The sequence below is a fragment of the Pholcus phalangioides genome, unplaced genomic scaffold (assembly GCF_987345545.1).
Source record: "Pholcus phalangioides strain wild (caught in Gottingen) unplaced genomic scaffold, Ppha-v1.0 ptg000011l_1, whole genome shotgun sequence".
Lineage (NCBI taxonomy): Eukaryota > Metazoa > Arthropoda > Arachnida > Araneae > Pholcidae > Pholcus > Pholcus phalangioides.
This window is the reverse complement of record NW_028301604.1, coordinates 56,805,617-56,818,855: the sequence shown is the minus strand read 5'-3', so window position 1 is coordinate 56,818,855 and position 13,239 is coordinate 56,805,617. Positions and strand designations below refer to the sequence as shown.

At 35.9% G+C, this 13,239-nt stretch overlaps 1 protein-coding gene across 4 annotated transcripts in view; it reads left to right on the top strand.

Annotated features, from left to right (window-relative positions):
• The first annotated feature begins 113 nt into the window (after nucleotides 1-113).
• LOC149080608 (lysosomal alpha-mannosidase-like) overlaps nucleotides 114-13,239 on the top strand; it is a 63,610-nt gene continuing 50,484 nt past the window's right edge. Inside the window, exon 1 of one of the 4 annotated variants that reach the window (XM_089239760.1) lies at nucleotides 114-291. Coding sequence is in view for 1 of the 4 variants with exons in the window: in XM_089239759.1 (XP_089095885.1) it covers nucleotides 635-646 (12 nt within the window). In the remaining 3 variants the exon portion in view is untranslated. Of the gene's footprint in view, nucleotides 292-534; nucleotides 647-7,240; nucleotides 7,363-9,085; nucleotides 9,106-13,239 lie in introns of those variants that run through there. The other 3 variants (XM_089239759.1, XM_089239761.1, XM_089239762.1) reach the window with 3 other exon arrangements.

Genomic DNA, 13,239 nt, shown 5'->3' with positions numbered 1-13,239 from the left:
GCCAGTTGCATGTAAATAACGGGCGTCTCAGTGTCCACTATGAAGGGAGGGGGCAGGAAGGTCAAATAAAAATGGAGCTGGCCTTGATGTTTTAAAGTGTTTCCCACCCTCTCTCAGAGTGTGAGGGCGTTCGTGCTAATAGAAGCATCTACGTTTTGAATATCACGTCACTCTGAGCACACATTTACGGAAGTTCCTCACCTAAAGTAGGATTTCATTTAGTTTTCGGTGGTAATTTGTTTTCTGAAAGTTGCGTCAGAAACAGAATACTAAATTTTTTTTTTCCTTCGGGTGAGTATACTAAATATTTCTTTTTTTTCTTTTTATGCTCACTTTATTTCCCTAGAAGTGTTTAATTCTTATTTAAGTTTTAATACGTAATACACAGGAAGTTCTCACGATAGCACACCTGTAGGAAGCAGATGCTCTGTGTCAACATACTTTTAAGAATACGTGGTGTTCTTTGATTGTGTAGTTTTATATATATATTTATTAATTAATGCATTTCACTAGAACCGCCTACCTCCCTCAATTCTTTTGACTGAAAATCTAATGAGTTTGAGAGCAGCCTTTCTTTTGTACACTTTAGAACTATTATTTCCGCTGAATGAGAGAGATTAAATAATACATTCTTATGATTCACGGGGTAAGAAACGATTAAATTTTACCGGTTCGATATAATATTGTATATTAGACGAATTATATGTATCCGTGTTCTATTTGATCATATATGTAGCACCACGGTCATTTTCTGCATGCCAGGGATACAAACATGTACCGGGACCTACAATTCATGTTCTATGTAGTATGAATTCTCCGATAACGCCTCAAATTTCAGCTCCAACACCTTAATGAAAGCATACTAAACTCGTGCGATACAGCAGCTGTTAAATACTATTATGCTCAATTATCAGTTAAAAAAATTATATTTTAAAAGTGGTGGTTGTGTGTGTGAGTGTTTTTATGGAAGAAATTAAATTTGAAATCATCTATTCAAATTGCGTTTTCAGAAATTACACATTCTATGCAACACACACGTTATTCAAAAACATGTATAACCAAAATCAGTTACGTATTCACATCAATGATTAGAATTGCAACAGAGTTATATCCCTTTCTTTATGTGTTCAAAATGTTTCAAATTAATCTATTAATAAACTTTAAAAATCATTTATCTTATTCTTCCGTAAAGTAAGAAAATATTGCATATTTACGACACGATAAAACATTTTTTATGTTTTAAATATTTTATATTTTTTGTTATTGAGGAAAAAATGCATAAATATAATATGGGTAATGAGGAAAACAATATATGTATATTCCATAAAAGTGTTTTCTTTCTAATATATTAAAGGCACCCAAAACAAAAGAAATAGTAATCAGCAGAAAACTGAAAACGCTTTTCTATTTCATTTTGTTAGCCATTATAATATATTATTATTTACTGATATAGCAAGAATAAATATTTTGTATCGCTCATGGCGGTGGCTAAAGTGACGCCTATGTTTATTAAATCCAATATGAACGGTCACGCAAACACATCCATTCTTGGATTCAGACATGTTGTAGCGGTCGTTGAGGATTCAACTGAATTTCAAATAAACAGAACAGCATTCAAGTAGCTAATATATAATTTTTGTGTGATACATACTATATTAGTTGTGTGATTTCTGAAGCATATACTGAAAGTTTGGCCTTTGTATGTACGTATCATTTACCAATCTTTTATTTTTAACCCTCTATGATTCACTCCCATAAAAACATATTGAACATTTATTTTATAAAAATGTATGTTAATTGGTGCTGCTAGCATATTTTTAATTGAAACAGTAATCATCGCAGCAATTTGATTAGTTAGAGTGTGTTTTCTAGTTTGTTAAATGGATAATTAAGGGTAAAATATATAGTTTTATTTGATTTTAACGGTATCTATAAACAGATAAAATCTTATTTAGCAAATTTGAATAGTTTTTATCTTGTATTTTACTTCCAATCGCCTCAATTTGATGCGATTTATAAATTTGTTAACACGTAAAATATCGGCAGCTCTCAAAAAATGACTCCGGCAAGGAACCAATTCTTTCTAGATAAAAAAAGTTCTAAAAAATGTAGACACTAAAAGATGTAAGGATGACGCCACTCTCCGCTATCCATATGAGGTTTATTAACAGCTGTCTGATGCGAAGATATACTTATATTTTGGAAAGAGAGAAAATTCAACTACCTTTGCGGGGAATTGAACCCACGTCCTTTCACTTTCCGCAGTTCTGAGCTTGGCCTGAGTCAGGTTCGGCCGTCCATGTACGGTCCTTTTCAGTGTACACGAGCTCCAAGGAAAGATTGAGACATTCGTAGCCATTGTAGTCTAAGGCGTTCACCCGGAAAGTGAAAGGACGTTCATTCGATTCCCCGTAAAGGCAGTTGAATTTTTTCTCTCTTTCCTAAATATATCTTCGCATCAGCCAGCTGTTAAAAATCCTTCGTACTTAAAGATGTGCTTTTTAAAATACCAAAAAAATAAGAAAGGAAAATTGGTATAAAATGGGTTTTTTTGACTATGTATTTACTATGTACTGTATGCCTGTATATTCAAATATACACGGGACTATAGTGGGTTAAAGCATAATAATCCACGTTTGATTAATAATATGGTGTTATTATTGGACGATGTCTGGCCCGGGGAGCTGGGGGAAAATCAATCTCATTTTTTACAAAATAAACTTTGCACCAAAAATATCTGACCTAGAAGCCCCAATCAAATGGGAGGGAGGTAGTGGAGGCTGATTAATGGTACACAGTAGGATTAAAAAAATTCTATAGAAATTCTTAGAAATTCTTTGTATTAGATAATAATCCATTTAAAAAAATAGTGGTAAACGAATTCAAGGGGGAAAAGGTGATTTAAAAAAACCCCAAACACACACACAGTATAATTGGATATCTTGCCTTACCGAAAAATAAAAGTCCTTTCGAACATCTATCAAATAAAGTCGAACGAAACCTCCATTTTTTATTTCGGTAGATTCCTACTCATACAAATTTCATTGCTTTAGGAGAAAATGTCATCATATATAATACTCATGTTCAACTTTCATTCGCTAGTAATGAAATTTCAAGAAATGAAAGTTGTTGGTCGTGTTTTCTTAATGTCTTAAGGAAAAAAATGCTCAGATTCTTCTATTCGCATCTATATCCGTCCTCTGTTTTCTATAAAAAAATTATTTTTGTAAAATATTTAATTTTTATTTGATTCTATCAGGAAAAAAAAGCTGCAAATAATACACAGTAGTCTACAGTCCACACGGAGAAACTCATATACTTTTCAAGTTATAATTTATTCAATCCTATGTCAGAAATTTGTAATTTTTCCCACTATCTTGGCTGAAATTCTTATGTGCTTAAAAAATAAAATTAAACGTTTACAGGTAGAACTCTACTATAGAGAGTGTTAGTTCCTCATAAAGGGTTACTAGCAAAAGCATTGTTCATAAGAATGATAGAGCAGTGCCGCAACTAGGGGGAGAGCAGACGGGTCTGGTGCTTCCAGGTGCTAGACTAGAAGGGCCACTGAATTCACCTTTTATATATAACTGCTTCTACATTACATGGGGTTGCCAAAATGCGCGCTTTACCCCGGCTGATAAAGTATCTAGTTGCGGTTCTGTGACAGAGACACAGTCAAAAATGAATTTGACAAGATTGAATCACCCTAATCAAGGAAGTGCGTGTAATGAGGGTAGATCTTTTTCATTAAATGGATGAAGGATGAAAAAGATTTTAAACAGGTAAATACAATTACAATGAGTCACGTAACGCCACACATCTGTAGTTGATATCTATCTAATGTTACATATCAAGTGCTTTCGACCTTCATACTACGGTTTACAATACCGCATGAGGAAAATGCGGTGCAAAATACAGGATATCACTAAATGTTGCAAAAAAATGCAATTTACGACAAATTTGCTAACTAATGCTAAAATTAATGAATGGTTGGGGAAATAAATAACTGCAACAAAAATCGCAGTAAATAAAACCGTATTTCACGAAAAAGCCAGCATTCAAATTAACTTTTGACCATATTCAATTGAGGGAAAAATATGGGGAACTGGGAAAGTGTTATTTATTATATAAAATTTATATACAGCAATAAACTTCTGGAAAAAATTTTATGTGAAGATGAATATACCTTGCATTATCTTGGATGAAAAAAATTGAACGAAGTGAATTATTTGTTCACAAAAAAATTGAAAAAAAAAAAGATTTGATGACATTTATGTTTTTAGTGCATCTCACTTGAGTATTAAAAATCCAAAAAAACATCTCTTCAATATTCAAAAAAAAAAATGCTCTGGTCTGAAAGTGTTAAAGACAGTGATAGTAATATGCCGATTCGAATTATGTATTTCTTTAGTTTATTTAATTTTAATAGGTAACATAAGACTTTTTTTAGTGCTATTATCATCTTCGCAGTGTGTAATTATTAATACTTTGCAGTGAAACCTCTAAATATAAGGTGAAGTATCGGATCAGTCAAAAATTTGTTTGAGAAAAATCTGATAAAGTGTCACTTTGTAATTTTAAAAGCAGAATTGAAGCATTATAACGAATTGAAAGATTTTTAAATGAATAAAGATGCAAAAATGCTGGAAAATATATCATTATGATTTAGACACGAATAGAAAAGGGAAGAAAAATAGGAAACTTCGTTACATGTGTATCAGAAAACCGTTAATATTCTCGCACATACGCAGTGAATAAAAAATATGGTCACATTAATCCAACCTAGCAAACAAACATGGACCTAATTGAAAAAACTTAAACTACAGGCCGACTCATATATCGAGCCAAATTACAATTAGTGCAGTCGAAACATTAAAAAACTGCACATGCAGCGAGTCAGGAATGAAATTGTTGGATTAATAGAATCTTGAAGGTAATGAAAACAAAAACGTAATAAAATAGTAACGCAAGTTTATTTAACGACATTTTGAAACAATATAGTGATCCTACTCACACCACCCATTTCCCAGCCAAAATAAACTGTGTCAAATGTTCAAGCATATAGCTGCACAGAAAATGGGAAATTTTTGAGATCAGAAGAATTTGCAAAAAATCGGCTGTATTACCAATAACTAGCTGTCATATACTTCATACCTTATCCATTGTATTTGAACCTTTAATTAGCAAGCATTGAAATATGACGTAAAATGTTGAGGGATTAAAGCAAATGATGTACCCTGAATTCAATTACATGGCAAAAGAAAAAAAATTATTGTCAATATTTAAAAAATATGGAATATTGCATTTCAGGGAACAAACTGGATTCATATGATTTACAGAGAATTTGAATAGCTTAAAAATTCATTTATTGTTTGTCAACTCATTATTGAAGAATGCACAGCAATATGTTTCCTCCACATATGGTATTTTCCTCTAAAATGAAAGGGTCAAAAATCTTTCTTGCTGGCCTTGTCAAGAAATAAGAGACGTGTACCTTTGAGCCACATTCTGCTGGTAACTATAGAAACTTCAGCTCACAAGTAAAAATCTAATGTTTAGGAGTATCTAAGAAGAGAGCATAATATGCCGAGACGAGTTGAAAATATACAATGCCTTTATTTGAAAAATATAAGAAACTCGTGTTGCTTTTAAGAGCAAAACGACCAAATAAAGCGTTAATAAAAGTTAAAAACGAGATTATATGTACAGTGGATCCGCTTATAACGTTTTCAAAAAACCGTCATTTAAAAACGTTTTCAAAAACCGTCATTAAAAAACGTTGTTGGCGAAAGAACCATTCAAACGGGAAATTTTAATGAGACTTAGTCGAAGTTCAGACCACGAAAATAAGTCGTACTAAGCAGGAAAACGTTATAAACGGGATCGGCTGTAATTATATTGTGTATGTGTATTGATATATTGTCTGATGTGCAAATATTTGGTACTTCATTGCCAGAATAAGAGTTAATAACATGTTTGCACTTTAGCAGTCGAGGTTTACTCCGTTTTGTTCAATCGTGCCACTGTGATTCCATGCACACAAGAAATAATTCAATCAGAACTCTTTTTCAGTTTCTGAATCTAAAAAGCCCCACAAACAATTACATGTCCAAACCTAAATATAAATCAAACTCTTTTCTAACCCAACACAAGCTTTATTACTTGCAGGTGTTGGCAAACCTCTGCTCGCCATGTAGCATCACTCCGGGTTATGAGTTTGCATTTTGATTAATTTTTCTCTGCAAAACCATTTCCTTACGAATGGATCCAACAAGTCTCATGTTTAGTAAAAATAATTTTCAACGCAATGCCCTAGATTTTTTATTTCTTCAACTAGAGTTTTGTGCTCTAATTTATATATCATTTTATATTTTATATTATGTAAATTTTTTTACACGAAATTAATTCTATTCTAATTAATTTCACGTGAATACCTCGCATAAGTACTCGAGGGACACCAGATTTTTGAATGTTCTGGTCCATTCCTTGCATGCCGGGAAAAGCGACGAATAATAAGGATCACAGTATGCATTCAGCAAATTTCGCAATTGATTTTTATAATAAAGATATTTAAGAATTTTTTCCAGAATCCGTGATTCGAATTTCCCAACGTGCCGGGAACTATGGGTATTCCCGGCATGCTGGTCTCCCTCGATGTATCCCGACATGCAGGCTGCTAATGGGGGGAAATACGGTAATATCATGCTGTGTTTGTATCATCGAAATGAAGATGTATCTATAATGTGAATGCTTTTTTAAATAACTTTTCTTTTATGAATCAGCTGAAAAATAATCAAAATTTATTATTGCTTTAAAAATATGACTTAACACAAATATAAATATTCTATTTTTTTATTTTTTTAGATGTTTCTGCATTCTAAACATAAAAATAAAATTAAAAAACCACCTAAAAATATATGAATTGAACAAATCAAAATACTAAACATTAATATTCTACGAAACTTCATTCAATCGAACGAATATCAACTCGAATTCCTTTGTTAATTTGTACGTTATAATGTGCAATTGTTAAATTCGTAATATAAAATAGATTTTTTTTTATAAAAAGAAACGAAGTAGATTGACAGACAGTTGCAATTGTAAAATGTGCGGAAACAATGCAACCAATCAGCATAAAACTTTATCGCGTGAAAGAGAAAAGAAGTTCCGTGAAAAACAAATTTGTTTTCCTGGTGTAAAATCGTTTTTCAGAAGGTTATTCATTAAGCGGGTACACGTAGAAGCTCGGTTGCTTAATGCGAATGTCTTATAATAGTTTTGCCGTTCTTCTGATGTAAAAGCTGTGTTTAGAGAGATAAGCCAACAGACAAAAAAATCACATCAATTATAACCGAAAAAGTAAGATTTTAAATTTTATTTATTTAAAATATGTGCACTTGATCGAAAAATCGATGCTTATCGAAAATAGCGTAGTTAAATTATTATCCTCGTTTTCCTCTCTTTTTTGCTCATATTAAAATCAGGTATAGCCCTGAAAGTGGACAGTTTTTGTTGACATTACGAAATAAACAAATGAAACATAAATGGATGAAAATTTTTAAAACAAAATATACAGGATGCCCTGTAAGTTCTATCACGGAGTTTATCTCATCAGCCGCCCGTCGTAGAGGTATGATTTCAATTTAAAAAATGCTCAAAAGGCGTTCAAAAATTACCTTCTACTAATTTTAAGAGTGAGAATACAGTGTGACGCAAAATAAAAAATCTAAATTTTTATACGCTACCCCTGTGCTCTAAATGCGGGTAAAACGGTTTTTCCGCATTTAACGATGTTTTTTTCCCAAATTTCCTTTGTTTTTTTTAATTCGATTATCTCTGTGAATATTGCACTTAGAAACGTTTTTCTTTTGTTGGCATCAGGAGAGATAGGGCAACAACTTTCTAATTGGAGGTACATGGGGATGACATAAAAATTTAGATTTTTTTTTATTGTGTCACACACTGTATTTTCACTCTCAAAACTGGACTGGGTAATTTTTGAACGCCTTTTGAGCACTTTTTAAATTGGAATCATACCTCTACGACGGATGGTTGATGAGATAAAGGCCGTGCTAGCACTTGCAGGACACCATGTATATATATAGGAAGTGAGGGGAGTATATATATGAATATTCTTTTTATTTTTTGGATTATTCCAATTTAAAAGATGATAGAAACTTGAACTGTATTTGAAAAAATGTTGATTCCTGTCTGTGCATGACAAATGTATGGTATTTAAAATTAAACACGTGTTCCATGAAAAAGTATTTAAAAATATTTGGGGGGAATGGGGGTGATATAAAATAGTCTGGTAATATGGAATAGAGTTAAAAATGAATAAAACTAAAGGAAATTTATCAAAAACAATACCTAATGAGTTGACAATGAAAAATAAAAATTTCCTAGTTTGGTTTTATAGTTGATGGTGGTTTCATAGTCTATTTACAAAAGTCACAAATGCAATCCTTTTTTTCTGCCCTAGAACAGTCCTGGCGGGGCCCACGGAGAACAGAACAAACATTGTTTCAGGGCCTCTCTTCTTCTGTCTTAAAAATATTTTAGCCCAACTAAAAAAAAAAGAGAGCACAGTACAATAAAATACAGATTTTGTGATTTACATTGTGTTTAGTTTCAAATAATTATGCTGCAGCGGCCCACTGATTAATGACCAAAGACGCGCCGGGTGCAAAATGCGCGTGACGTGTAGGAGAAGAAGTGCAGAGAAGAGACGGAAGAAGAAAACTGTTACGCGGACAGTCTACATGAGCATCGGAGAGCGTCTGTTATCTCTATTGGAACCCCGTCTCAAATTTGTTAAGTCTTCATGTATAATGCGACAACAATCTAGAATTGTGAATAATAATAGTATTATGATTATGTGTTAATTAATATTGTTAATAAACGGAAGCTTAGGATATTCTTCGACGTACGTATCCTTTAGTGGTGACTTCATGGAAAGATCGCTCGCGCAACCTTCAAGCAGCGGAAACAACGAGGGATAACAATATATCCGTCAACATCGTGCTTCTTCTTCTACAGGTGTCCATCATCAGCGAACGATAAGCCGAGTGGTTTCCTGTCTCCGCTCCGCCAAGTAACTAAGTAAGATCAGCGTGTACAACATTTTTTCTTCGTGTTATGTCCCTTGCGTAGGCGATTCAATTTCATTCTAGATTTTGTATTTATTCATTGTCATCAACATGACCAATACCTCGGACAGGTCCACGGAGATAGACAGGATAGCACTTAAACTACCACAATTTTGGGACAAAGATGCTGACTTATGGTTTATAAATATTGAAGCGCATTTCGCTCTCGCTAATATTACCCGGGATCGATCAGACAAAGTATTATTCTGTAGTTTCTGCCCTAAACTCTGAAGTATTGTCGTATGTCAGTGACATTGTGAGGAATCCCCCGGCCGAAAATTTATATCTTACGCACAAGGAGGAGAGACTAGAGGCTGAATTTTCCGACTCGGAACAAAAACGAGTGAAAGATTTGCTATCAAATGCGGTCCTCGGCGATGACAAACCCTCTCATTTGTTGAGAAAAATGCGCCAATTGGCCAATGACAAAGTTGATGCAGAATTCCTCAAAACATTGTGGATACAAAGGTTACCCAAAGAGACCCAAGCAATTCTGTCAATTTCCGATGGAAATCTTGACAAGTTAGCTCAAATAGCTGACAAGATCTTGGAACTAAACCCACACTATGTAGCCGAAACACAGTGTCGCTTAGGTAAATCAACTGAAAACACAGAACTAACAGACTTGCCAACTCAAATTGCGGCACTAACTGAGCAAGTAAAACGTCTCTCACGAGATAGACAGAGAGGGCCAAGAAGCTATAGCCGTGAACATTCATACAACAGACGGCGATCACAGAGTCCGAGGCGAGCACTGCCAGAAGGTATATGCTGGTACCATTTCAATTTCGCTGATAAAGCCTATAAATGCCAGCAACCATGCAACTACAACAGTCAGGGAAACTAAACCAGAAATCACATGTGGCGGAGTGTGATTTCAAATTCAATTCCTCTAGCCGCCTATTCATTCATGATCCAACTTCACGTCGTCATTATTTAATTGACAGTGGTAGTGATGTTTGCGTTTTGCCCAACAAGTCGGGTATGTCATTTGTTGCACCATCATCCTTAACATTATATTCTGCTAGCAACAGCCTCATCAAAACATTTGGCATGAAGATGATTTCAGTCAACATCAATTTACGCCGTGAATTCCGGTGGCCATTTATCATAGCTAACGTTAGCAAACCTATCATAGGTGCTGATTTTCTGAAACATTATGGACTGCTGATTGATTTGAAAAATTCTTGCCTCAGGATCCCTTTAACTAGATTAGCTAGCAAATGCTCCACTATCAACAGTCCAGAGATGAGCGTTACACTCATAGCCACTGATGAAAAGTTCAAGGACATTTTCTACAGATACAAAAAAATCCTCTGTCCATATCCATCCTCACCTAATGCGAAACACAACACGGTACACAGAATCATTACAAAGGGACAACCTGTTTTTTCACGCCCCCGGCGTTTAAATCCCAAGCAGCTGGAAGTCGCAAAAAGAGAATTTCGGATTATGCTTGAACAAGGAATTTGTAGACCCAGTAAATCTAATTGGTCTAATCCTCTTCATATGGTTCCAAAACCTAATGGAGATTTTCGTCCTACGGGTGACTATCGGGCTTTAAATAAACAAACACAAAAGGACCACTATCCACTACCTCACATACAAGATTTTTCCCAGACATTATTTGGCAAAAACATCTTCTCAAAAATTGATTTGACCAGGGCATATCATCAAATACCTGTTCATCCAGATGACGTGCCAAAGACGGCCATTACAACACCATTTGGTCTTTTTGAGTTTTTATATATGCCTTTGGACTATCGAGCGCTGATCAGACATTCCAACGCTTTATACACGAAGTTTTGTATGGCTTCGATTTTGCTTTTGCTTACCTCGATGATATTCTGATCAGCAGCTGTTCAGAAGATGACATGTCAAACATCTTGACATGGTGTGCAAACGACTCTCCCAGTATGGTATCAGAATTAATGTAGACAAATGTATTCTAGGAGCAAAAGAACTTCCTTTCTTGGGGTATCTGGTGAGTGACAAAGGTATCAAACCTCTCCCAGACAGAGTTGAGGCCATTCTCAAATTTGAGCGTCCCAAAACAATCGCCGTCTTAAGACGATATTTAGGCTTATTAAATTATTACCGTCGCAACATTCCACATCCAGCATTTTCTCAAGCATTATTATGTACACATTTACAAGGCAAAAAAAAGTCTGATAAAAAGGAAATAATTTGGACACCTGAGTCCTCGAAAGCTTTTGAAGAATTCAAACACCAATTAGCCGAGGCGACTCTACTCCACCATCCTTCTCCAGATGCGGGGTTGGCATTGTATGTTGATGCATCTGATTTTGCCACTGGCGCTGCCTTGCATCAAGTCACTTCAACAGGCCTAGAACCTTTAGGTTTCTTTTCCCGCAAACTCTCAGACACAGAAAAAAAATACTCAGCTTATGACCGAGAATTGCTAGCTGCCTATGCGGCGATCAAACATTTTCGTTTCATGGTCGAAATGCATAATTTTGTGCTATATACGGACCATAGGCCGCTCGTTTTTGCTTTCTCGCAGAAGAACGACAAATGTTCTCCACGCCAATTGCGCCAGCTAGACTATATAGGTCAGTTTACAACCGACATCAGACATGTCAAAGGAATAGAGAATATCCCTGCCGATACTCTCTCTAGAGTCGATACCATAACATGTCCAAATCCAATAGATTACAAAGGTATGGCGGACGCACAACTTGCTGACAAGGAACTGTTATCACTATTAGCTGACGAACATTCATCATTAAACTTGAAAAAGTTAAAACTTCCTGATGGTCCTGTCGAATTATATTGTGACATTTCTACAGGCAAAATTCGCCCGTTCGTACCAAAATCCTGGAGATACAACATTTTCACTTCCTTGCACAATTTGGCACACCCAGGTACCAAAGCTTCAATTAAACTCATCACAGACAGGTTTATTTGGCCGAAAATAAACTCAGATTGTAATAAGTGGGCAAGATCACGGCCAGCAATTCACGTTTTCATCACATTCACATTGATTTAATAGGACCTCTGCCTACTTCAAACAATAGCACGTACTGTTTGACAATGATCGATAGATTCACTAGGTGGGTAGAGGCAGAGCCTTTACCAAATATAGAGGCACTTACAGTGGCCAGAGCACTATACCGCTCATGGATATCTCGTTTTGGCATCCCAGCTGCCATCACCACCGATCAGGGACGACAATTTGAATCACGCCTTTTCCGATCCCTAGCCATGCTATTGGGCATTAAACATATACACAGCACCGCTTTCCATCCGCAAGCCAATGGTCTCATAGAGAACTGGCACCGTACACTCAAGTCCTCGCTAAAAGCTTACTTGACGGAGCGGTGGACTGAAACGCTTCCAACTGTCTTACTGGGATTGCGATGCACTTACAAGGTCCACACCGAGGTACTACAGGCCACACCGAGTGAACTGGTATATGGACAAACAATTCGTCTTCCAGGAGAATTCTTCGATGAAACACCTAGTGGCATAACTACTCCAGAGTTCGTGAAGGAACTTCGACATACTATGAAAAGCTTATCGCCAACTCAAACAGGATGTCACGGAAAGCCGAAGGTTTTCGTTCACCAAGAACTCAGTTCATGCAGTCACGTTTTCCTCCGGCATGACGCAGTTTGAGCCCCACTACGACCACCATATGATGGGCCGTTTCCAGTTGTAGACAGAAGTGATAAGACTTTCAAAATCCATAAAAATGGTAAGGACATTATCGTCTCCATCGATCTGGTCAAACCTGCCTTTCTTCTAAACGACGAACCTGCAGAAGCAACAGACAACATAACGACACCGCAGCCTTCATCGGTTCCTGCTGAGCAACCACAGGAGGCCCAGGAAAAAACGGAAAAAACTTCCAGGTCTGGCCGCCACATTCGGTTGCCGGTTCGCTTTCAAGAACATTCTTTCTAGGGGCGGGGTACTGCAGCGGCCCACTGATTAATGACTAAAGACGCGCCGGGTGCAAAATGCGCATGGGCGTGTAAGAGAAGAAGTGCAGAGAAGAGACGGAAGAAGAAAACTGTTACGCGGACAGTCTACATGAGCATCGGAGGGCGTCTGTTATCTCTAT